Source organism: Panulirus ornatus, chromosome 20 (genome assembly GCF_036320965.1).
Source record: "Panulirus ornatus isolate Po-2019 chromosome 20, ASM3632096v1, whole genome shotgun sequence".
NCBI classification, from domain to species: Eukaryota; Metazoa; Arthropoda; class Malacostraca; order Decapoda; family Palinuridae; genus Panulirus; species Panulirus ornatus.
Genome location: NC_092243.1, coordinates 50,669,052 through 50,695,446, shown reverse-complemented (window position 1 = coordinate 50,695,446; position 26,395 = coordinate 50,669,052). Strand labels below are relative to the sequence as shown.

At 40.9% G+C, this 26,395-nt stretch overlaps 1 protein-coding gene across 5 annotated transcripts in view; it reads right to left on the bottom strand.

Moving 5' to 3' along the window:
- LOC139756002 (polyamine-transporting ATPase 13A3-like) overlaps window positions 1–26,395 on the bottom strand; it is a 417,344-nt gene that overhangs the window by 211,672 nt on the left and 179,277 nt on the right. For all 5 annotated transcript variants that reach the window (XM_071674925.1, XM_071674926.1, XM_071674927.1 and 2 more), the window contains 4 exons: window positions 26,248–26,387; window positions 16,646–16,743; window positions 14,784–14,939; window positions 221–376 (listed from right to left, as the gene is read on the bottom strand). In XM_071674925.1, coding sequence (XP_071531026.1) covers window positions 221–376; window positions 14,784–14,939; window positions 16,646–16,743; window positions 26,248–26,387 — 550 coding nt within the window. The remainder of the gene's footprint in view (window positions 1–220; window positions 377–14,783; window positions 14,940–16,645; window positions 16,744–26,247; window positions 26,388–26,395) is intronic.

Here is a 26,395-nt window from a genome sequence, read left to right as displayed (position 1 = left end):
TCAAAATTGAGGAAAGATTTGCAATATGTTCACATCTTACAAATTCAACATGCCCATTAATCAATTCTTAAGGTAATTTCACTATTATAAGTAAATCTTAAGCAAAATATCTCACAGCACAAATTCTCTACAGAACAGAAATATGATCATTACAATAAATATATAATCATTTATCAAACATCACAAACTGCACGTTGCATAAATAAAATCAAAAACTAACCTGTACTGTGTCAGCTGTCTGTATTGTTCTACTGAGAGCTACTTGGTTGCAGTGCATTTGGTACACCTCAGATACAAGAGACACCACTGAAGTCACCACTATAACAGTTGCATACCATATGTAGTTATCAGCATACCACAAACATACAGAAAACACCTGCAATTCAAATTCATTATGAGTTCATGAAATTAACAGTATATATCAATTTATCCCTGGGGATAGGGGAGAAAGAATACTTCCCTTGTATTTCCCGCGTGTCGTAGAAGGCAACTAAAGGGGGCAGGAGCAGGGGGGGGCCTGGAACAACAACAACAACAACAACAACAACCCCATATCATAATTTCTAAAAGGGAAAACAGGAGTCAAGCAGGGAGTGCTCATCCTCCTTAAAGGCTCAGATTGGGGTATCTGAATGTGCGTGGATGTAACCAAGATGAGAAGAAAGGAGAGATAGGTAGTATGTTTGATGAAAGGAACCTGAATGTTTTGGCTCTGAGTGAAACGAAGCTCAAGGGTAAAGGGGAAGAGTGGTTTGGGAATGTCTTAGGAGTAAAGTCAGGGGTTGGTGAGAGGACAAGAGCAAAGGAAGGAGTAGCACTTCTCCTGAGGCAGGAGTTGTGGGAGTACGTAATATACAGTGTAAGAAAGTATATTCTAGACTGATGTGGGTAAAACTGAAAGTGGATGGAGAGAGATGGGTGATTTATTGTTGCCTATGCAACTGGTCATGAGAAGAAAAATCGTGAGAGGCAAGTGTTTGGGGGAGCAACTAAGTGAATGTGTTAGCAGCTTTGATGCACGAGACCAGATTATAGTCATGGGTGATTTGAATGCAAAGGTGAGAAATGTGGCAGTTGAGGGTATAATTGGTGTATAAGGGGTACTCATTGTTGTAAATGGAAATGGTGAAGAGCATGTGGATTTGTGTGCTGAAAAAGGACTGGTGATTGGGAATACACAAGACTGGTGATTGGATATACACAAGTATACATATGTGAGTAGGAAAGATGGTCAAAGGGCATTATTGGATTACATGTTAAATGATAGGTGTGCTAAAGAGAGACTTTTGGATGTAAATGTTCAGAGAGGGCAGCTGGAAGGATGTCTGATCACTATCTTGTGGAGGCGAAAGTGAAGATTTGTAGAGGTTTTCAGAAAAGAAGAGAGAATGTTGGGGCAAAGAGAGTGGTGAGAGTAAGTGAGCTTGGAAAGGAGAATTGTGAGGAAGTACCAGGAGAGAATGAGTATAGAATGGCAAAAGGTGAGAGCAAACGACTTGATGGGGAGTGGGGGAGGAATGGAATGTATTTAGGGAAGCAGTGTTGGCTTGTGCAAAAGATGCATATGGCATGAGAAAGGTGGGAGGTGGGCAGATTACGAAGGGTAGTGAGTCATGGCATGAAGATGTGAAATTGTTAGTGAAAGAGAAGAGAGAGGCATTTGGACAATATTTGCAGGAAAGTGGTGCAAATGACTGGGAGATGTATAAAAGAAAGAGGCAGGAGGTCAAGAGAAAGGTGAAGGAGGTGAAAAAGAGGGCAAATGGGAGTTGGGATGAGAGAACATCATTAAATTTTAAGGAGAATAAAAAGATGTTTTGGAAGGAGGTAAATAACATGCATAAGACAAGAGAACAAATGGGACCATTGTTGAAGGGGGAAAATGGGGAGGTAATAACAAGTAGTGATGAAGTGAGAAGGAGATGGAGTGAATGTGTTTGATAGAGTGGCAGATATAGGTTGTTTTGGTTGGAGTGGTGTGCAAAGTGAGAGGGTCAGTGGGAATGGATTGGTAAACAGAGAAGAGGAATTTAAAGCTTTATGGTAGATGAAAGGCGGCGGGTTTGGATGGTACTGGAGAGGAATTTATCAAAAAAGGGGGTGACTGTATTGTTGACTGGTTGGTAAGGATATTCAATGAATGTATGGATAATGGTGAAGTGCCTGAGGATTGGCAGAATGCATGGATAGTGCCATTCTACAAAGGCAAAGGGGATAAAGGTGAGTGTTCAAATTACAGAAGCATAAGTTCATTGAGTATTTCTGGGAAATTATATGGGAGGGTGCTGTTGAGAGGGTAAAGCCATGTACAGAGCATCAGACTGGGGAAGGGCAACGTGGTTTCAGAAGTGGTAGAGGATGTGTGGATCAGGTATTTGCTTTGAAGAATGTATGTGAAAAATACTTAGAAAAACATATGGATTTGTACGTAGCATCTATCTATCTGGAGAAGACATATGATAGGGTTGATAGAGATGCTTTGTGGAAGGTTTTAAGAGCATATGGTGCGAGAGGTAAATTGCTTGAAGCAGTGAAAAGTTTTTACCAAGGATGTAAGGCATGTATACAAGTAAGAAGAGAGGAAAGTAACTGGTTCCCAGTGAATATCGGTTTGCCTCAGGGGTGCATGATATCTCTATGGTTGTTAAATTTGCTTATGGATCGGGTGGTTAGGGAGGAGAATGCAAGAGTTTTGGAGAGAGGGGCAAGTATGCAGTCTGTTCTGGAAATGAGGGCTTGGGAAGTGAGTCAGTTGTTGTTCCTTGATGATACAGTGCTGGTGACTGATTTGGGTGAGAAACTGCAGAGGTTGGTGATTGAGTTCAGTAAGTGTGTGAAAGGAGAAAGTTGAGAGTAAATGTGAATAAGAGCAAGGTTAATAGGTTCAGTAGGGTTGAGGGGCAAGTTAAGTGGGAGGTACGTTTGAATGGAAAAAACTGGAGGAAGTGAAGTGTTTTAGATATCTGGGAGTGGACTTAGCAGCAGATGGAACCATGGAAGTGGAAGTGAGTCACAGGGTGGGGGAAGAGAAAAAGGTTCTGGGAGCATTGAAGAATGTGTGGAAGATAGAACGTTATCTCGGAGGGCAAAAATGGGTATGTTTGAAGGAATAGTGGTTCCAACAATGTTGTATGGCTGCAAGGAATGGGTCATAGATAGGGTTGTGCAAAGGAGGGGGGATGTGCTGGAAATGAAATGTTTGGGGACAATATGTGGTGTGAGGTGGTTTGATCGAGTAAGTAATGAAAGGGTAAGGGAGATGTGTGGTAATAAAAAGAGTGTGGTTGAGAGAGCAGAAGAGGGTGTGTTGAAATGGTTTGGACACATGGAGAGAATGAGAGGAGAGATTGACAAAGAGGATATAGGTGTCAGAGGTGGAGGGAAGAAGGAGAAGCGGGAAACCAAATTGGAGGTGGAAGGATGGAGTGAAAAAGATTTTGAGCACCTCTGACACATATATCCTCTTTGTCACTCTTTCCTCACTCATTCTCTCTATGTGACCAAATCATTTCAAAACACCCTCTTCTACTCTCTTAACCACACTCTTTTTATTACCACACTCCTCTCTTACCCTTTCATTACTTACTTGATCAAACCACCTCACACCACATATTGTCCTCAAACATCTCATTTTCAGCACATCCACCCGCCTCCGCACAACTATCTATAGCCCATGCCTCGCAACCATATAACATTTTTGGAGCCACTATTCCTTCAAACATACCCATTTTTGCTTTCCAAGATAATATTCTCGACTTCCACACATTTTTCAATGCTCCCAGAACTTTTACTCCCTTCCCCCACCCTATGATTCACTTCCACTTCCATGGTTCCATCCGCTGCCAAATCCACTCCCAGATATTTAAAACACTTCACTTCCTCCAGTTTTTCTCCATTCAAACTTACCTCCCAATTGACTTGTCCCTCAACCCTACTGTACCTAATAACCTTGCTCTTATTCACATTTACTCTCAGCTTTTTTCTTTCACACACTTTACCAAACTCAGTCACCAGCTTCTGCAGTTTCTCACACGAATCAGCCACCAGCACTGTATCATCAGCGAACAACAACTGACTCACTTCCCAAGCTCTCTCATCCACAACAGACTGCATACTTGACCCTCTTTCCAAAACTCTTGCATTCACCTCCTTAACAACCCCATCCATAAACAAATTAAACAACCATGGAGACATCACGCACACCTGCTGCAAACCTACATTCACTGAGAACCAATCACTTTCCTCTCTTCCTACATGTACACATGCCTTACATCCTTGATAAAAACTGCTTCTAACAACTTGCCTCCCACACCATATATTCTTAATACCTTCCAAAGAGCATCTCTATCAACTCTATCATATGCCTTCTCCAGATCCATAAATGCTTCATACATATCCATTTGCTTTTCTAAGTATTTCTCACATACATTTTTCAAAGCAAACAACTAGTCCACACATCCTCTACCACTTCTGAAACCACACTGTTCTTCCCCAATCTGATGCTCTGTACATGCCTTCACCCTCTCAATCAATACCCTCCCATATAATTTCCTAGGAATACTCAACAATCTTATACCTCTGTAATTTGAGCACTCACTCTTATTCCCTTTACCTTTATACAATGGCACTATGCAAGCATTCCGCCAGTCCTCAGGCATCTCACCATGAGTCATACATACATTAAATAACCTTACCAACCAGTCAACAATACAGTCACCCCCTTTTTTAATAAATTCCACTGAAATACCATCCAAACCCGCTGCCTTGCTGGCTTTCATCTTCCGCAAAGCTTATAATACCTCTACTCTGTTTACCAAATCATTCTCCCTAACCCTCTCACTTTGCACACCACCTCGACCAAAACACCCTATATCTGCCACTCTATTATCAAACACCTTCAACAAACCTTTAAAATTTTCACTCCATCTCCTTCTCACATCAACACTATTTGTTATCACCTCCCCATTAGACCCCTTCACTGATGTTCCCATTTGTTCCCTTGTCTCACACACTTTATTTACCTCCTTCCAAAACATTCATTTATTCTCCCTAAAATTTAATGATACTCTCTCACCCCAACTCTCATTTGTCCTCTTTTTCACCTCTTGCACCTTTCTCTTGATCTCCTGCCTCTTTCTTTTATACATCTCCCAGTCATTTGCATCATTTCCCTGCAAAAATCATCCAAATGCCTCTCTCTTCTCTTTCACTAATAAGCTTACTTCTTCATCCCACCACTCACTACCCTTTCTAATCTGCCCACCTCCCACGTTTCTCATGCCACAAGCCATCACTGCTTCCCTAAATACATCCCATTCCTCCCCCACTCCATTTACTTCCTTTGTTCTCACCTTTTTCCATTCTCTACTGAGTCTCTCCTGGTACTTCCTCACACAAGTCTCCTTCCCAAGCTCACTTACCCCTCACCACTCTCTTCACCCCAACATTCTCTCTTCTTTTCTGAAAACCTCTACATATCTTCACCTTCGCCTCCACAAGATAATGATCAGACATCCCTCCAGTTGCACCTCTCAGCACATTAACATCCAAAAGTCTCTCTTTGACATGCCTATCAATTAACAAGTAATCCAATAATGCTCTCTGGCCATCTCTCCTACTTACATACATATACTTATGTACATTTCTCTTTTTAAACCAGGTATTCCCAATCACCAGTCCTTTTTCAGCACATAAATCTACAAGCTCTTCACCATTTCCATTTACAACACTGAACATCCCACGTACATCAATTATCCCCTCAACTGCCACATTACTCACCTTTGCATTCAAATCACCCATCACTATAACCCAGGTCTTGTGCATCAAAACTACTAACACACTCACTAAGCTGCTCCCAAAACACTTGCCTCTCACGATCTTTCTTCTCATGACCAGGTGAATATGCACCAACAATCACCCCACCACTCCTGTTTCAGAAGTAGTGCTACTCCTTCCTTTGCTCTTCTCCTCTCACTAACCCCTGACTTTACTCCCAAGACACTCCCAAGCCGCTTTTCCCCTTTATCCTTGAGCTTCATTTCACTTAGAGCCAAAACATCCAGGTTCCTTTTCTTAAACATACTATCTATCTCTCCCTCTTTCTTACCTTGGTTACATCCACACACATTTAGACACCCCAATCTGAACCTTCAAGAGGATGAGCACTCCCTACGTGACTCCTTCTGCTTCCCCATTTAGAAAGTTAAAATATAAGGAGGGGAGGTTTTCTAGCCCCCCGCTTCCGTTACCTTTAGTTGCCTTCTACGACACGTGAGGAAAGCGTGGGAAGTATTCTTTCTCCCCTATATACGTTGAAATGTATATGTGTGTATATGTGCGAGTATGGGCATTTATGTACATATATGTGTACATGAGTGGTTGGGCCATTCTTCGTCTGTTTCCTTATGCTACCTTGCTGACGAGGGAAACACTGATTAGGTATGATAAAATAAATAAACTAATCTACAATGTGTCTGTCACTTTTCGTTTCAATGTTATGAAACAAATGCTCCTTTTCACTTATCAACCATTACAGAGCCTAAAACAAGAATGAATAATCAAGCACGTCTGCCAAACCACTGCATGTGTGAAACATATGCCATATGCATACATACATAGAAATAAACAGTTTTGAAAAGAATACAACCACCTAATCATGTAAAAAGAGAATGAAAGCAGAGGTGTCAAAAATTGGAAAAAAAGAAAAAAAGGAATATTGTGTCAAGTGTAAGCAAATTAGAATAAAAACATAATGTTCGGTTTATGAAAAAATAGTAAAAGCTTTGCGGAAGATGAAAGCCGGCAAGGCAGCAGGTTTGGATGGTATTGCAGTGGAATTTATTAAAAAAGGGGGTGACTGTATTGTTGACTGGTTGGTAAGGTTATTTAATGTATGTATGACTCATGGTGAGGTGCCTGAGGATTGGCGGAATGCTTGCATAGTGCCGTTGTACAAAGGCAAAGGGGATAAGAGTGAGTGCTCAAATTACAGAGGTATAAGTTTGTTGAGTATTCCTGGTAAATTATATGGGAGGGTATTGATTGAGAGGGTGAAGGCATGTACAGAGCATCAGATTGGGGAAGAGCAGTGTGGTTTCAGAAGTGGTAGAGGATGTGTGGATCAGGTGTTTGCTTTGAAGAATGTATGTGAGAAATACTTAGAAAAGCAAATGGATTTGTATGTAGCATTTATGGATCTGGAGAAGGCATATGATAGAGTTGATAGAGATGCTCTGTGGAAGGTATTAAGAATATATGGTGTGGGAGGCAAGTTGTTAGAAGCAGTGAAAAGTTTTTATCGAGGATGTAAGGCATGTGTACGTGTAGGAAGAGAGGAAAGTGATTGGTTCTCAGTGAATGTAGGTTTGCGGCAGGGGTGTGTGATGTCTCCATGGTTGTTTAATTTGTTTATGGATGGGGTTGTTAGGGAGGTAAATGCAAGAGTTTTGGAAAGAGGGGCAAGTATGAAGTCTGTTGTGGATGAGAGAGCTTGGGAAGTGAGTCAGTTGTTGTTCGCTGATGATACAGCGCTGGTGGCGGATTCATGTGAGAAACTGCAGAAGCTGGTGACGGAGTTTGGTAAAGTGTGTGGAAGAAGAAAGTTAAGAGTAAATGTCAATAAGAGCAAGGTTATTAGGTACAGTAGGGTTGAGGGTCAAGTCAATTGGGAGGTGAGTTTGAATGGTGAGAGGCTGGAGGAAGTGAAGTGTTTTAGATATCTGGGAGTGGATCTGTCAGCGGATGGAACCATGGAAGCGGAAGTGGATCATAGGGTGGGGGAGGGGGCGAAAATTTTGGGAGCCTTGAAAAATGTGTGGAAGTCGAGAACATTATCCCGGAAAGCAAAAATGGGTATGTTTGAAGGAATAGTAGTTCCAACAATGTTGTATGGTTGCGAGGCGTGGGCTATGGATAGAGTTGTGCGCAGGAGGATGGATGTGCTGGAAATGAGATGTTTGAGGACAATGTGTGGTGTGAGGTGGTTTGATCGAGTAAGTAACGTAAGGGTAAGAGAGATGTGTGGAAATAAAAAGAGCGTGGTTGAGAGAGCAGAAGAGGGTGTTTTGAAATGGTTTGGGCACATGGAGAGAATGAGTGAGGAAAGATTGACCAAGAGGATATATGTGTCGGAGGTGGAGGGAACGAGGAGAAGAGGGAGACCAAATTGGAGGTGGAAAGATGGAGTGAAAAGGATTTTGTGTGATCGGGGCCTGAACATGCAGGAGGGTGAAAGGAGGGCAAGGAATAGAGTGAATTGGAGCGATGTGGTATACAGGGGTTGACGTGCTGTCAGTGGATTGAATCAAGGCATGTGAAGCGTCTGGGGTAAACCATGGAAGGCTGTGTAGGTATGTATATTTGCGTGTGTGGACGTGTGTATGTACATGTGTATGGGGGGGGGTTGGGCCATTTCTTTCGTCTGTTTCCTTGCGCTACCTCGCAAACGCGGGAGACAGCGACAAAGTATAAAAAAAAAAAAAAAAAAAAATATATATATATATATATATATATATATATATATATATATATATATATATATATATATATATATAGACCTATAAATGATATGTCAGTGGATTGAATCAAGGCATGTGAAGCGTCTGGGGTAAACCATGGAAAGCTGTGTAGGTATGTATATTTGCGTGTGTGGATGTATGTATATACATGTGTATGGGGGGGGTTGGGCCATTTCTTTCGTCTGTTTCCTTGCGCTACCTCGCAAACGCGGGAGACAGCGACAAAGTATAAAAAAAAAAAAAAAAAAAAAAAAAAAAAAAAAAAAAAAATGAAAAAATAAAACGCAATGAATAAATAGCATACAGGGAACTATGGGAAAAATCAAAATCAACAGCATGTAACAATTACAAATTAAGAAAATTCATTAAAATGGTAGTATTTGTCATGATATATCAATTGGGAGGCGAGTTTGAATGGAGAGAAACTGGAGGAAGTGAAGTGTTTTAGATATCTGGGAGTGGATCTGGCAGCGGATGGAACCATGGAAGCGGAAGTGGATCATAGGGTGGGGGAGGGGGCGAAAATTCTGGGAGCCTTGAAGAATGTGTGGAAGTCGAGAACATTATCTCGGAAAGCAAAAATGGGTATGTTTGAGGGAATAGTGGTTCCAACAATGTTGTATGGTTGCGAGGCGTGGACTATGGATAGAGTTGTGCGCAGGAGGATGGATGTGCTGGAAATGAGATGTTTGAGGACAATGTGTGGCGTGAGGTGGTTTGATCGAGTAAGTAACGTAAGGGTGAGAGAGATGTGTGGAAATAAAAAGAGTGTGGTTGAGAGAGCAGAAGAGGGTGTTTTGAAATGGTTTGGTCACATGGAGAGAATGAGTGAGGAAAGATTGACCAAGAGGATATATGTGTCGGAGGTGGAGGGAACGAGGAGAAGAGGGAGACCAAATTGGAGGTGGAAAGATGGAGTGAAAAAGATTTTGTGTGATCGGGGCCTGAACATGCAGGAGGGTGAAAGGAGGGCAAAGAATAGAGTGAATTGGAGCGATGTGGTATACCGGGGTTGACGTGCTGTCAGTGGATTGAATCAAGGCATGTGTATGGGGGTGGGTTGGGCCATTTCTTTCGTCTGTTTCCTTGCGCTACCTCGCAAACGCGGGAGACAGCGACAAAGCAAAAAAAAAAAAAAAAAAAATCATGACATGCGATCAACACACTATGTACCATAAAACAGATTTAAACTTAATGAATAAGACTATTGGTCATCTTATATCTCATCTTTATTATTTTACCTTCCTTTAATTCCTGGCTGCCATTTCCCTACCTTAAAAAAATACTGCCAAGAACATATCTCTAAATCTTAGAAACCAATCCCCACTTGGCTTTTTCCCTTGGTTCTTCATTTGCAAAGTAATGCATGAGTGAGAATTTCCAGTCCCCAACCCCTAATAATTGCCTTCTTCAACACACAATGAAATATGAATGGTATTCTTTCTCCACTATTCCCATGGTTATCTGCATATATCACCATCACTACTGTATCCAAAATCATCATCCTAACCAACAATGATATTACTATTCTTTTTTTCAATATTATACTTAGTCACTGTCTCCCACGTTAGCAAGGTAGCGCGAAGAAACAGACAAAAGAATGGCCCCACCCACCTACATTCACATGCATATACATAAACGCCCACGTATGCACATATACATACTTATTCATTTCAATGTATACATACATACACAGACTTTTCTTTCTTTCTTTCAAACTATTCGCCATTTCCCGCATTAGTGAGGTAGCGTTAAGAACAGAGGAGTGGGCCTTTGAGGGAATACCCTCACCTGGCCCAATTCTCTGTTCCTTCTTTTGGAAAATTAAAAAAAAAAACGAGAGGGGAGGATTTCCAGCCCCCCGCATGTACATATTCATACTTACTGCCCTCATCCATTCCCGTCACTACCCCGCCACACATTAAACAGCACTAGGAAAAGACAACAAAGACCACATTCGTTCACACTCAGTCTCTAGATGTCATGTGTAATGTACCGAAACCACAGCTTCCTTTCTACATCCAGGCCTCAAAAAACTTTCTATGGTATACCCCAGACGCTTCACATGCCCTGGTACAATCCATTGACAGCACAACGACCCCGGTATACTACATCATCCCAATTCACTCTATTCCTTGCACGCCTTTCACCCTCCTGTACGTTCAGGCCCCAATTGCTCAAAATCTTTTTCACTCCATCCTTCCACCTCCAATTTGGTCTCCCACTTCTCCTTGTTCCCTCCACCTCTGACACATATATCCTCTTTGTCAATCTTTCCTCACTTATTCACTCCATGTGGTCAAACCATTTCAATACACCCTCTTCTGCTCTCTCAACCACACTCTTTTTATTACTGCACATTCCCCAAGCGTCCCAGAAGGCAACTAAAGGGGATGGGAGCAGGGGGGTAAAAACCCTCCCCTCCTTGTATTTTAACTTTCTTAAAGGGGAAAAAAAAATAGTACTATCATCACTTAATCTTATTTTCTTACTTGATCACCATTTCTGAGTTAGTGAGATAGCACAAGGAACAGGTGAAGAATGGCCATATTTACTTACACTTATTCTCTAGCTGTCATGTGTAGTGCATTGAAACCAAGTCTCTCTATCCACAGACCTTTCTATAGTTTACCTTGAATGCTTTACATGCCCTGGTTCAGTCCACTGGCAGCATATTGACCCCTGTATACACATCTTTTCTCTAGCTGTCATGTGTGATGCACCAAAACCAAAGCTCCCTATCTACAACCGGGCCCCACAGACCTTTCCATGCTCTTCCCTGAATGCTTCATACCCCCTGGTTCAGTCCACTGACAGCACATTGACCCATGTATACCATATCATTCCAACTCACTTTATCCTGTAGCATCCCTTTCCCTGTCCTGCATATCTAGGCCATGATCATTCAAAATCTTTTTCACACCAGCCTTCCATCTCCAATTTGGTCTCCCCATTCTCCTTGTTTCCTCCAGTTCTGAAAAATATATCCTCTTTGTCAACCTTTCATCACTCAGTTTTCCATATGTCCAACCCATTTCAGGACACCCTCTTCAGCCCTCTCAACTTGATAAATCTCTCACACCACATAATGCCCTTAAACATCTCATTTCCAATATATCCACCCTCCTGTGCACAGCTTTATCTATAGCCCATGCCTCACATCCATATAATATTGTTGGGACTAACATACCCTCAAACATACCCATTTCTGCCCTCCTAGATAGTGATCTTTCTTTCTTTCTACACACACTTCAGCCACCCTGTGACACTTCCATAGTTTCAATCACTGCTATGTCCACTCCCAGGTATCTAAAACATTTCACTTCCTCCATGTTTTCTCCATTTAAACTTGCACCCCAACCAACCTGTCCCTTAACCCTGCCAAACCTAACAACCTAGCATTTATTCACATTAACTCTCAACTTCCCTGTTTAACATACTCTTCCAAATTCTGTCACCAACTTCTGTATTTTCTCACTTGAATCTCCACTAGTGCTGAATCATCAGCAAACAACAAATGACTCACTTTCCAAAACATCTCATCCCCTACAGACTGCATGCTTGCCTCTCTCCCCAAGACTCGCATTTACCTCCACCATCCCATCTGTAAAACTATCAAACAATCATGGTGACATCACACGCCCATGCCATAGACCAACTATCACTCTGGAACCATTCCCTCCCCTTTCTTCCTGCTCATATGCATACTTTACATCCTTGATAAAACTTATCACTGCTTCTAACAGCCTTCTTCACACCTTGTATGTTCTTGAGACCTTCCATAAGGCATTTCTATCAACTCTATTATATGCTTTCTCCAGATCCATAAAAACCACATAAAAATCCATCTGTTTCTCTATGTATTTTTTCATTCACATTCCTAAGAGCAAACACCTAATCTACACATCCTCTACCACTCCAAAAAACCATACAGCTCCCACCTAATCTGATGTTCTGTTCATACCTTCACCCACTCAATCAATACCCTTCCACATAACTTACCAGGAGCACTCACCTTTATTCCTCCCTTGCTTTTATACAGTAGCACTATACCTGCATTCTGCCAATCCTCAGGCACCTCATCATGATCCATACATACACTGAAAATCCTATACAATTAAATAACAACAAAGCTACCCTTTTTCTTAAGAAATTCAACTGCAGTACCATTCACTTCTTCTGCCTTGCCATGCCGCATCTTATATGCATCTTACCACTCTTCTCTCTTCACCAAACCACTTTCCATGACTCTCACTACAAACTGCTACCTTATAAACAAATTCAATCAACATTCCTTAAAAATACTCACTCCATCTTCTCATTTCACTACTACCTGTTACTACTTCACCATGTTCCCATTTGTTCTCTTATCTTTCACACACCATTCACCTCCTTACAAAACATATTCTCTCAAATCATTACTACCTGTTACTACTTCACTATGTTCCCACTTGTTCTCTTATCTTTCGCACATCATTCACCTCCCTACAAAACATATTTTCTCCAAAGTTTACTCATACTCACTCACTCCAACTCTCACTTGCCCTCTTTTTCAACCCTGGCACCTTCCTCTTAACCTCCTGCCATATACTCTTACACATCTCTCTATCATTCCCTATGAATATTACCCAAACCCCTCTCCTTTCTCTTTTACTGGCATATTTACTTCATCCCACCACTCACTACCCTTTCCAATCTGTCCACCTCCGATCTTTCGAATGTCATAAGCATCGCTCACAAATGCCAGCACTGCTTCCCTAAATACTTCCCATCCACTTCCCTTACTTCATTTACTTTCAACTTCTACCACTCTATCCTCAGTCTCTCCTGGTATTTCTTCACACAAATATCTTTTCCAAACTAACTTACTCTCACCACTCTCTTCTTACCCACATAGTTTCCTCTTTTCTGTAAGCCTCTACTCCACAAGACAGTGGTCAGACAACCCATCAGCTGCCCCTCTCAGCACATTTACATCCAAAAGTCTCTTTTACATGCCTACTAATTAATATGTAATCTAATAATGCCCGCTGATCATCTCTCCAACTCAACTGCAACAGCATCCACTCCAGCTGCCTTGCTACATTTCATTTTATGCAAGGCTTTAAAGATTTGCATGACTCTCTCACTTTGCATACCTTCATGAACCAAGCATCCCATATCTGCCACTCTATCACCAAACACATTCAAAAATCCTTCAAGGTTTCACTTCATCTCCTCCCTCACCAATGCTTGTTACCATTTCCCCATCTTCCCCCTTCACCAAAGTTCCCATTTGCTCTCTCATGTTTCTCACACTATTAACCTCCTTCCAAAGTATTTTCTTATTCTCCCTGAAGTCTGATGATTCTCGCTTACCTCAACTCTTGTTTACATTCTTTTTCAGCCCCTGCTTCTTCTTGACCTCCTACTGCTTTCTCTTGCACATCTCACAAGCACTCACACTCCTCCTTGTGAAAAAAATGCATAAACATGTCTCTTATCTCTTTCATCATCCCACTACTCATTATCCATTTTCATCTGCCCAACTCCCACCTTTCACATGCCATATCCTCAACTGTAAACAGACTCTGCCCACTAAAGGTTACACGAGTGAAAAATCACCTTTAGCGAGGCTCTATCTCTGACAGTACAGTCTCTTCAAACAACTTCTCACTCTAATGGAGTTTACATTTCCCTTATACTGATAGTAGCACACCCTTGGGCTGCAGGAGCCTCTGGGAAGAGATCCTGGATAATGCCAGTACTCTCTTTTTGAAAGAGGTCCTGGGGTAATTACTGACTGATACAACTTCACTTACTACCCTATCAGATAGTGGTTTTAGTGGAGGTAGAGGATGTATGAGCCAGGTGTCTGCTTAAAAGAATTTGAGTGAAAAACACTTTGAGAAGGAAAATGAAATGCATTGGGCATTAATAGATTTTGAGAAAATTTATGACAGAACTGACAGAGAGGTAAGAGGTTCTCAGTGAAGATGCTTCTGCAACTCATGGAAGTGTGATGCCACCAGTGTGCACCACCTGTTTAAGAATGAAGTGGTGATGGAGGTATAAGAGTTCTAAAACAACAGAAAGCAAACTCTTCATTACTATAACATGACCATCAGAATTATGGAATATCTAATGAATGTATCGCTATTCAGGGAAGCTGGGAAATTTCACACACACACACACACACACACACACACACACACACAGAATTGTATGTTGACGTGTTATAGGTTGTTTCCTATTGGAAAATACAAAACAAACCAATATCTATATTACCTGAAAAATGTAGAATGGATTAAGTGACTCGAGGAATAGCAGATGGCTTATAGGTGTGATTGGAACTCTGATGGCATTATCTCCAAAGATGACATGCCTCCGTGCTTGTTCAAGCCAGCACAGTCCTCGGTAACGATGAAGGTCTTCTGCAGTTTGCTGAATAAAAGAATATTTTCTAGATATCAAAAGCTATTCATAACACTGAAATATAAGCACAATAAAAGTATTCAACAGAGAAAATCCAGAATAATGTCAGGTTGATTCTTGGAGAGGTAATATTTCTCATCTGTTTTTGTATTTTTGCACTGAATGACCTTAGCAAAAAAGCATCAGGAAGAAACAAACCATGACCTCATTTGCACAGATCTCTCTAGCTGTCATGTATGATGCACCAAAACCAGAGCCTACCATCCAGAGATTATTCCATGGATTACCTTGGCTGCTTCATGTTCCCTGGTACAGACCACTGACAATGCATGGCCTCTTCCCCATATGCCAAACTGATCCAAGTCGTTCATTATATTCTATGCACACTTCTCATCCTCTTGATATCCCAAAGCCTTCTTCACTCAATCCTTCCATCTCCTTGTTAGTCTCTAACTTCCTCCTTTCTCTGCTAACTCATAAAACATTTTAGTCTTCCTTTGCATAGCCTCTCAATATTTCCAAGCCATTTCACTACACCCTGGTCAGCTTCCTCTGTCAGATGTGTGTATCACCTTACCTCTTTCTTATAATGTGATTTCATACACAATCAACCTGCTTCATTCCACATAGTGTCCTCAAACATTTAATTTCCAATATGTCCATCCTCTTTCTTTCTTTTCCATTTAACGCCAATCACTTACATTTATATAACACTGTTGGGACTACTATACCTTCAAAACATACCCATCTATCCCCCAACAGACACTGACATCTTTTACACACTCCTTAATACACTGGGATCTTAGCCCTTCACTCACACTATAACTCACTTCAACATTATGGTTCCATCTATGATTTTGTCCACTCCACTCCACCTCATCCATAAACAAATTAAAGAGCTATTATCACATCGCACACCCCTACCACATACCAACCCTCTGGAATCAATCATCTTCCTCTCTACTTACTCACACTAATGCTTTACTCTCTTAATAATAACTCACCTCTTCTGATAGCTTTCCTCCCACATCATATACTTGTAACACCCTATCATATGCCCTCTCTAGATCCATAAATGTCACATACAAATCCTTCCGCTTCTCTACATATTTCTCTTGTACATTCTTCATAGCAAACATCTGATCCACACATCCTCTACCCCTCCTGAAACCACATTTTCCTCCCCAGTCTGATACTCTGAATATGCCATCACCCTCTCAATCAACACTCTTCCATGTAACGTTCTAAGTACACTTAAAACACTTATAAATCTTTTTTGAACACTCATCACTGTGCCCTTTGCTATTATACAATGGCACTATACATGCATTCTGCAAATGTTCAGGCACCTAACCATGGTCCAAACATATAGTGAAAATCCTAACTAACCAATCAACCCATGAATTAATCATTTAACCTAAAATATTTCAAAGATTGGAAATGGCAAAGTCTTAACAATCCCTACCACCAAAGAGTCTTTTAATGTTTAACTTGAAAAGACAAAAAAAGGCAAATTAATCATTTACATATTACATACATAGCAACTTCTAAGTTATTACTACAAATAAACAAAAGTTGTCAAATGTTCACCTGATTTTTATTTAGAATCTCAATGCACTCAATTTTTACAAGAGTCTATCTATCTTATCCACACAATTATATGTGAGATGGCAAATGAAATAAATCTAGCTAAATAATCAAATTAAAAAACTTACTCCAACATCTAAGCCATGGAGTCTGTAGAATGACTCAGTATCAGCGTCCCATATGTAAAGGACTTTTTTGCATGTAAATACCCGTACACTCTCCACCTCTGAAAGATATAACATCAATCAATTTAAATAATACTGAATGATAATACACTAAGTTGCTGATATCTAAGCTATGGATATCATAAGTCATACAACAAACTTAATATTAATCTAAGACCATAACTCTTTGGTGTGATTTCCTTTCCTCCCTGTGAATTTGTGAATTTTGTTTTCAACTGATCCAGAAAATCTACTTAGCCTTAAAATTTCAAAGATATTAATAAAACAATGAAATTTTGCCCATGAATGTCAATCTGATAACATGTACTAGTCTTGCTGATATTTCAATCCAACACACTAAAAATGCGGGAGGAAGGCCTAAGTATCATGGGCCACATGCATAGTGAGAACATATGTGGTCTTAAAATCATCTTTAACACCCAAAGAAGGTGTTAAAGATTTTTCAGTTGTTGGATGTACCTTGAAGCTGAAGGCCTTAATGACCTTGGCAGCTGATAGGACTAAAGCTCAAAAAACCAACCAACCAACACAAGTATCAAGTGAGTTGCAAATATGCATAATGTGTATTTCACCTAAAGAGAAAGGGGCCAAGTTAGGCTTATTCCTCTAAGGGACAGTCATCTGCTCTTGACACTACATTGCTAATGCGGGAAATGGCTAATATGTATGAAAAAAATCATTGTCTTATCCAAAACAATTAATACTCTCATGTTATAATCAATGTAATTCATTGTCTTGTGATACAGTAGCAAAAAAATTATAAAATTATGTAAAATCACCAGCTGCAGCAGCTACATACAGATTTGGGAAGCTGAAAACACTGCCTCCAACTGTGCTAGAAACAGATTTTTACTTCCTCATCTCAGTCAACTTTAAATCCTGGAAGTTATTATTCACAAAACTTTGCATACGATTTTTGCAACAGATCATCAACCTAAAGCAATGCGAAATTATCTTTTGTTTGGTCTTATATACCTTCAAAAAGCTGATGAATTTCATTCCTAGAAAACTCATGAGAATGTGCTGTCATTTATTTGCATGACTGCTGGGTGACTGACTGGAGAGAGAATTCACATGCACTTTCACCACCATGACCACCTAAGCTTGACAGATTAACTTGAAAGAGAAACAAAAAACTTAGTCTAAAAATATACATTCAGAGGAGTCACCCTTCTCACATATAGTGCATAGTGCCATTGTACAAAGGCAAAGGGGATAAAGGTGTGTTCAAACAACAGAGGCATAAGTTTATTGAGTATTCCTGGGAAATTATATGGGAAAATCTTCATGGTGAGGGCGAATGCATGTACAGAGCACCAAATTAGGGAAGAACAGTGTGGTTTCAGAAGTGGAAGAAGGTGTGTGGATTAGGTGTTTCCTTTGAAGAATGTGTGTGAGAAATACTTAGAAAAACAGATGGATTTCTATGCAGCATTTACGGATCTGGAGATGGAATATGATATGTTTATGAGAGATGCTTTGTGGAAGGTTTTAAGAGTATATGGTGTGGGATTTCAGCTGCTAGAATCAGTAAAAAGTTTTTACGAAGGATGTAAAGCATATGTACAGGTAGAAAGAAAGGAGAGTGATTGGTTCCCAGTGAAAGTCGGTTTGCAGATGGGGTGTGTGATGTCCCTATGGGTGTCTAATTTGTCTATGGATAAGGTGATTAGGGAGGTAAATGTAAGAGTTTTGGAAAGAGGGGCGAGTATGCAGTCTCTTGGGGATGAGAGGGTGTGGGAGGAGAGTCAGTTGTTGTTTGCTGATGATACAGCTCTGGTGGGTAATTCATGGGAGAAACTGCAGAAGATGGTGACTGAGTCTGAAAAAGTGTGTGAAAGGAGAAAGTTGAGAGTAAATGTGAATAAGAGCAAGGCTATTAGGTTCAGTAGGGTTGAGGGACAAGTTAATTGGCATGTAAGTCTGAATGGAGAAAAATTGGAGGAAGTGAAGTGTTTTAGATACCCGGGAGTAGATTTAGCACAGAAGCAGAAGTGAGTTACAGGGTGGGGGTAGGGGCAAGGGTTTTCAGAGCAACGAAGAATGTGTGGAGGGAGAGAACATTATCTCAGAGAGCAAAAATGGGTTATCCCTGAGGATAGGGGAGAAGGAATAATTCTCATGAATTCGCTGTGTGTCGTAGAAGGCAACTAAAAGGGGAGGGAGCTGGGGGGCCGGAAATCCTCCCCTCTCGTTATCAATTTTCCAAAAGAAGGAACAGAAAAGGGGGCCAAGTGAGGATATTCCTTCTAAGGCTTAGTCCTCTGTTCTTAACGCGACAATGATAGCATGGGAAATGGCAAATATGTATAAAAAAAAATAATATTGAAGGAATTGTAGTTCCAACAATATTATGTGGCAGTGAGGCAAGGGCTATGGATAGGGTTGTACGGAGGAGGGTGGATGTTTTGGAAATGAAATCTTTGAGGGCAATATGTTATGTGAGGTGGTTTGTTCATGTATGTAATGAAAAGGTAAGAGAGATGTGTAGCAATAAATAAGAGTGTGGTTGAGAGAGCAGAAGATGGTGTGTTGAAATGGTTTGAAAACATGGAGAGAATGGGTAAGGTAAGATTGACAAAAAGGATATATGCATCAGAGGTGGAAGGAACAAGGAGAAGTGGGAGACCAAATTGGAGGTGGAAGGATGGAGTGAAAAATATATTCAATATTAAATACACAAAGAATTATAACCTTAATATTAGTGATGGCCTATACAAATTAGATAACTTTATTGTTGATAAAATTTGTAAAATGATAAGTTCATGAACGCTCGTCTTCGACAGTCGCATGTTTACCAAATGGGGTTCTAGCTTCATCTCTTCAATGTATATCAACTGATTGTTATATTTCTCTCTTGTGTCTCCAATGATGATGTGATCATTACATGAAAGAGCACCTCGTAATTTATTGTGTTTCATTTTCCCCGTGGACTCTTAGGAATATTTATATATTTATTTATTTTGCTTTGACGCTGTCTCCCGCATTTGCAAGGTAGTGCAAGGAAACAGACGAAAGAAATGGCCCAACCCACCCCCATACACATGTATATACATACACGTCCACACACACAAATATACATACCTATACATCTCAATGTACACATATATATACACACAGACACATACATATATACCCATGCACACAATTCACACTGTCTGCCTTTATTCATTCCCATCGCCACCTCGCCACACATGGAATACCATCCCCCTCCCCCCTCATGAGTGCGAGGTAGTGCTAGGAAAAGACAACAAAGGCCCCATTCGTTCACACTCAGTCTCTAGCTGTCATGTATAATGCACCGAAACCACAGCTCCCTTTCCACATCCAGGCCCCACACAACTTTCCATGGTTTACCCCAGACGCTTCACATGCTCTGGTTCAATCCATTGATAGCACGTCAACCCCGGTATACCACATTGTTCCAATTCACTCTATTCCTTGCACGCCTTTCACCTTCCTGCATGTTCAGGCCCCGATCACTCAGAATCTTTTTCACTCCATCTTTCTACCTCCAATATGGTCTCCCACTTCTCCTCGTTCCGTCCACCTCTGACATATACATCCTCTTTGTCAATCTTTCCTCACTCACTCTCTCCATTTGACCAAACCATTTCAAAACACCCTCTTCTGCTCTCTCAACCACACTCTTTTTATTACCACACATCTCTCTTACCCTTTCATTACTTACTCGATCAAACCACCTAACACCACATATGGTCCTCAAACATCTCATTTCCAACACATCCATCCTCCTCCGCACAAATCTATCTATAGCCCATGCCTCGCAACTATATAACATTGTTGGAAATGCTATTCCTTCAAACACACCTATTTTTTCTTTCCGAGATAATGTTCTTGCGTTCCACACATTTTTCAATGCTCCCAGAACTTCTGCTCCCTCCCCCATCCTGTGACTCACTTCCACTTCCATGGTTCCATCCATTGCCAAATCCACTCCCAGATATCTAAAACACTTCACTTCCTCCAGTTTTTCACCATTCAAACTTACCTCCCAACTGACATGTCCTTCAACCCTACTGTACCTAATAACCTTGCTCTTATTAACACTTACTCTCAGCTTTCTTCTTTCACAAACTTTACCAAACTCAGTCACAAGCGTCTGCAGTTTCTCACCCGAATCAGCCACCAGTGATGAATCATCAGCGAACAACAACTAACTCACTTCCCAAGCTCTCTCATCCACAACAGACTGCATACATGGCCCTCTCTCATAAAACTCTTGCATTCACCTACCTAACAACCCCATCCATAAACAAATTAAACAACCATGGAGACATCACACACTCTTGCTGCAAACCGATACTTACTGAGAACCAATCACTTACCTTTCTTCCTACTCGTACACATGCCTTACATCCTCAATAAAAACTTTTTACTTCTTCTAACAACTTGCCTCCCACACCATATATTCTTAATACCTTCCACAGAGCATCTCTATAAACTCTAGCATATGCCTTCTCCAGGTCCATAAATTCTACACACAAATCCACTTGTTTTTCTAAGTATTTCTCACAAACATTCTTCAAAGCATACACCTGATCCATACATCCTCTATCACTTCGGAAACCACACTGCTCTTCCCCAATCTGATGCACTATACATGCCTTGACCCTCTCGATCAATACCCTCCCATATAATTTTCCAGGAATACTCAACAAACTTATACCTCTGTAATCTGAACACTCACCTTTATCCCCTTTGCCTTTGTACAATAGAACTATGCATGCATTCTGCCAATCCTCAGGCACTTCACCATGAGCCATACATACATTGAATATCCTCATCAACCAGTCAACAACAAGTTCACATCCTTTTTTAATAAATTCCACTGCAATACCATCCAAACCCGTTGCCTTGCTGGCTTTCATCTTCTGCAAAGCTTTTACTACCTCTTCTTTGTTTACCAAATCATTCTCCCTAACCCTCTCACTTTGCACACCACCTCCACCAAAACACCCTATATCTGCCACTCTATCATCAAACACATTCAACAAACCTTCAAAATACTCACTCCATCTCCTTCTCACATCACCATTACTTGTTATCACCTCCCCATTAATCCCCTTCACTGATGTTACCATTTGTTCCCTTGTCTTACACACTTTATTTACCTCTTTCCAAAACATCTTTTTATTCTCCCTAAAATTTAATGATATTCTCTCACCCCACCTCTCATTTGCCCTCTTTTTCACCTCTTGTACCTTTCTCTTGACCTCCTGCCTCTTTCTTTTATACATCTCCCAGTCATTTGCAATATTTCCCTGCAAAAATCGTCCAAATGCCTCTCTCTTCTCTTTCACTAATAATCTTACTTCTTTATCCCACCACTCACTACCCTTTCTAATCTGCCCACCTCCCACGCTTCTCATGCCACAAGCATCTTTTGCGCAAGTCTCACACAAGTCTCCTTCCCAAGCTCACTTACTCTCACAACTCTCTTCACCCCAACATTCTCTCTTCTTTTCTGAAAACCTCTACATATCTTCACCTTTGCCTCCACAAGATAATGATCAGACATCCCTCCAGTGGCACTCTCAACAAATTAACATCCAAAAGTCTCTCTTCCACACGCCTATCAACCAACATGTAATCAAATAACGCTCTCTGGCCATTTCTCATGCATACATACATATACTTATGTATACCTCTCTTTTTAAACCAGGTATTCCCAATCACCAGTCCTTTTTCAGCACATAAATCTACAAGCTCTTCACCATTTCCATTTACAGCACTGAACACCCCATGTACACAAATTTTTCCCTCAACTGCCACATCACTCACCTTTGCATTCAAATCACCCATCACTATAACCCGGTCTAGTGCATCAAAACTACTAACACATTCACTCAGCTGCTCCCAAAACACTTGCCTCTCATCATCTTTCTTCTCCTGCCCAGGCGTATATGCACCAATAATCACCCATCTCTCTCCATCCACTTTAAGTTTTACTCATATCAATCTAGAGTTTACTTTCTTAGAGGTGTATATGCACCAATAATCATCAATCTCTCTCCATCAACTTTCAGTTTTACTCATATCAATCTAACGTTTACTTTCTTACACTCTATCACGTACTACCACCACTGCTGTTCTAGGAATAGTGCTACTCCTTCCCTTGCTCTTGTCCTCTCACTATCCACTGACTTTACTCCCAAGATATTCCCAAACCACTCTTCCCTTTTACTCTTGAGCCTCATTTCACTCAGAGCTAAAACATCCAGGTTCCTTTCCTCAAATATACTACCTATCTCTCCTTTTTTCTCATCTTGGTTACATCCACACACATTTAGACACCCCAATCTGAGCCTTTGAGGAGGATGATCACTACCCAAGTACCTCCTTCTGTTTCCCCTTTTATTTTTTTTTTTTTTTTTCATACTATTCGCCATTTCCCGCATTAGCGAGGTAGCGTTAAGAACAGAGGACTGGGCCTTTGAGGGAATATCCTCATATGGCCCCCTTCTCTGTTCCTTCTTTTGGAAAATTTGAAAAAAAAATGAGAGGGGAGGATTTCCAGCCCCCCGCTCCCTTCCCTTTTAGTCGCCTTCTACGACATGCAGGGAATACGTAGGAAGTATTCTTTCTCCCCTATATATATTTATCTATTTATTCACTCTGCCCCGTCGCCTCTGTCCCCTTTTAGAAAGTCAAAATACAAGAAGGGGAGGGTTTCTAGCCCCCGCTACCATCCCCTTTAGTTGCCTTCTACGACACGTGAGGAATGCATGGGATGTATTCTTTCTCCCCTATGTATATTCATTTTATTATACTTTGTCGCTGTCTCAGGTGTTAACGAGGTAGCACAAGGAAACAGACGAAAGAATGGCCCAACCTACCCACATGCACATGTATATACATACACGTCCATACACGTAAATATACATACCTATACATTTTGCAGCCAGGATGCATGATGTCTCCATGGTTGTTTAATTTGTTTTTGGATGGGGTTGTTAGGGAGGTGAATGCAAGAGTTTTGGAGAGAGGGGCAAGTATGCAGTCTGTTGTGGATGAGAGGACTTGGGATGTGGGTCAGTTGTTGTTCGCTCATGATACAGTGCTGGTGGCTGATTCGGGTGAGAAACTGCAGAAGCTGGTGACTGAATTTGGTAAAGTGTGTGAAAGGAGAAAGCTGAGAGTAAATGTGAATAAGAGCAAGGTTACTAGGTTCAGTATGGGTGAGGGACAAGCAAATTGGAAGGTGTGTTTGAATGGAGAAAAACTGGAGGAAGTGAAGTGTTTTAGATATCTGGGAGTGGATTTGGCAGCAGATGGAATCATGGAAGCGGAAGTGAGCAAAAAAATGGGTATGTTTGAAGGAATAGTGGTTCTAACAATGTTATATGGTTGTGAGGCATGGGGGATAGATAGGGTTGGGCGGAAGAATTTGGATGTGCTGGAAATGAGATATCTGAGGACAATATGTGGTGTGAGGTGGTTTGATCGAGTAAGTGATGAAAGGGTAAGAGAGATGTGTGGTAATAAAAAGAGTGTGGTTGAGAGAGCAGAAGAGGATGTATTGAAATGGTTTGGTCACATGGAGAGAATGAGTGAGGAAAGGAAAGAAGAAGCAGAAGACCAAATTGGAAGTGGAAGGATGGAGTGAAAAAGTTCTTGAGCAACTGGGGACTGAACGTACAGGAGGATGAAAGGCGTGTAAGGAATAGAGTGAATTGGAACGAGGTGGTATACCGGGGTCGACGTGCTGTCAGTCAATTGAACCAGGGCATGTGAAGCATCTGGGGTAAAGCATGAGAAGTCTATGGGGCCTCTATGTGGAGAGGGAGCTGTGGTTTCCATGCATTACACATGACAGCTAGAGACTGAGTGTGAACACGTGGCCTTTTTTGTCTTTTCCTAGCACTACCTTACGTGAGGGGGGCGGGGGTTGCTATGTCATGTGTGGTGGGTTGGCGACGGGAATGGATGAAGGCAGCAAGCATGAATATGCACATGTGTATATATGTATTATCCCTGGGGATAGGGGATTAAGAATACTTCCCACGTATTCCCTGCGTGTCGTAGAAGGCAACTAAAAGGGGAGGGAGCGGGGGGCTGGAAATCCTCCCCTCTCGTTTTTTTTTTTTCTTTTTTTCCCCAAAAGAAGGAACAGAGGGGGCCAGGTGAGGATATTCCAAAAAAGGCCCAGTCCTCTATTCTTAACGCTACCTCGCTAACGCGGGAAATGGCTAATAGTTTAAAAGAAAGTATATATGTATATGCCTGTGTATGTATATGTAGGTATACGGTGAAATATATAGGTATGTATATGTGTGTGTGTGGGTGTTTATGTATATACATGTGTATCTGGGTGGGTTGGGCCATTCTTTCATCTGTTTCCTTGCGCTAGCTCGTTAATGCTCCCAGAACATTTGCCCCCTCCCCCACCCTATGACTCACATCCATGGTTCCATTTTTTGCTAAGTCCACTCCCAGATATCTAAAACACATCACGTCCAGCAATTTTTCTCCATTCAAACTCACATCCCAACTAACTTGTCCCTCAACCCTACTGAACATAATAACCTTGCTCTCATTCACATTTACTCTTAACTTTCTCCCTTCACACACTTTCCCAAACTTATTCACCAACTTCAGTAATTTCTCACTCAAATCATCCACCAGCACTGTATCATCTGCGAACAACAACTGACTCACTTCTCAGGCCCTCTCATCCCCAACAGACTGCATACTCGCCCCTCTCTCCAAAACTCTTGCATTTACCTCCCTAACCACCCAATCCATAAACAAATCAAACAACACACATCTCTGACACAGACCTACCTTCACTGAAAACCGCTTACTCTCCTCTCTTCCTTATCATACATATGCTTTATGCCTTTGATAAAAATTCCTCACTGCTTCTAGCATCTCACCACCCACACTATATATTCTTCCGACCTTCCACAAAGCATCTCTATCTACCCTATCGGATCCATAAATGCCACATACAAATTCATCTGTTTTTCTAAGTATTTATCACATATATTCTTCAAAGCAAACACCTGACCCACACATCCTCTACCACTTCTGAAACCACACAGCTCTTCTCCAATCTGATTCTCTGTACATGCCTTCACCCTCTCAATCAATACCCTCTCATACAATTTTCCAGGAATACTCAACAAAATTATGCTTCTGTAGTTTGAACTCTCACCTTTATAAATACACTAGAGAGTTAAGGGTTTAATGTTAAAGGCAAATATCATCCCGAAAGTTCATTCACAGTTACAAAATGAAAATTATCACCAAGATAATTTTCCTGAATAGCTAAACATATTTTATGTATGACCAAGCAAAGATATATATCACGACTAAAATAACATGACTGTACTCAAGGTAAAGTCTGTGATTTTCAATTAAGTTTATTTCATCAGGAATGCATGATCTGAGGAAGATTCTATATTGAATATCAAGTGCTGCAAAACATTTACTTGATAAAAACTGAGACATGGTAAGCAAGAAAATGCAAGCAAAACTCTTTGCTTACTTACCTCCTTATCAAAATGTACTATAATTACCTTTAATACTTCCTGTATGGGTTGGTAGAGACAAAGTAGTTGGTAAATTGAGGTCTTCTAATTGATGACTACTTTTATCATCCCTTTCTCCATAAATGCTGTTGGTCCCACTATGAAGCACACTATATTCCCTCTCATAACTGGAATC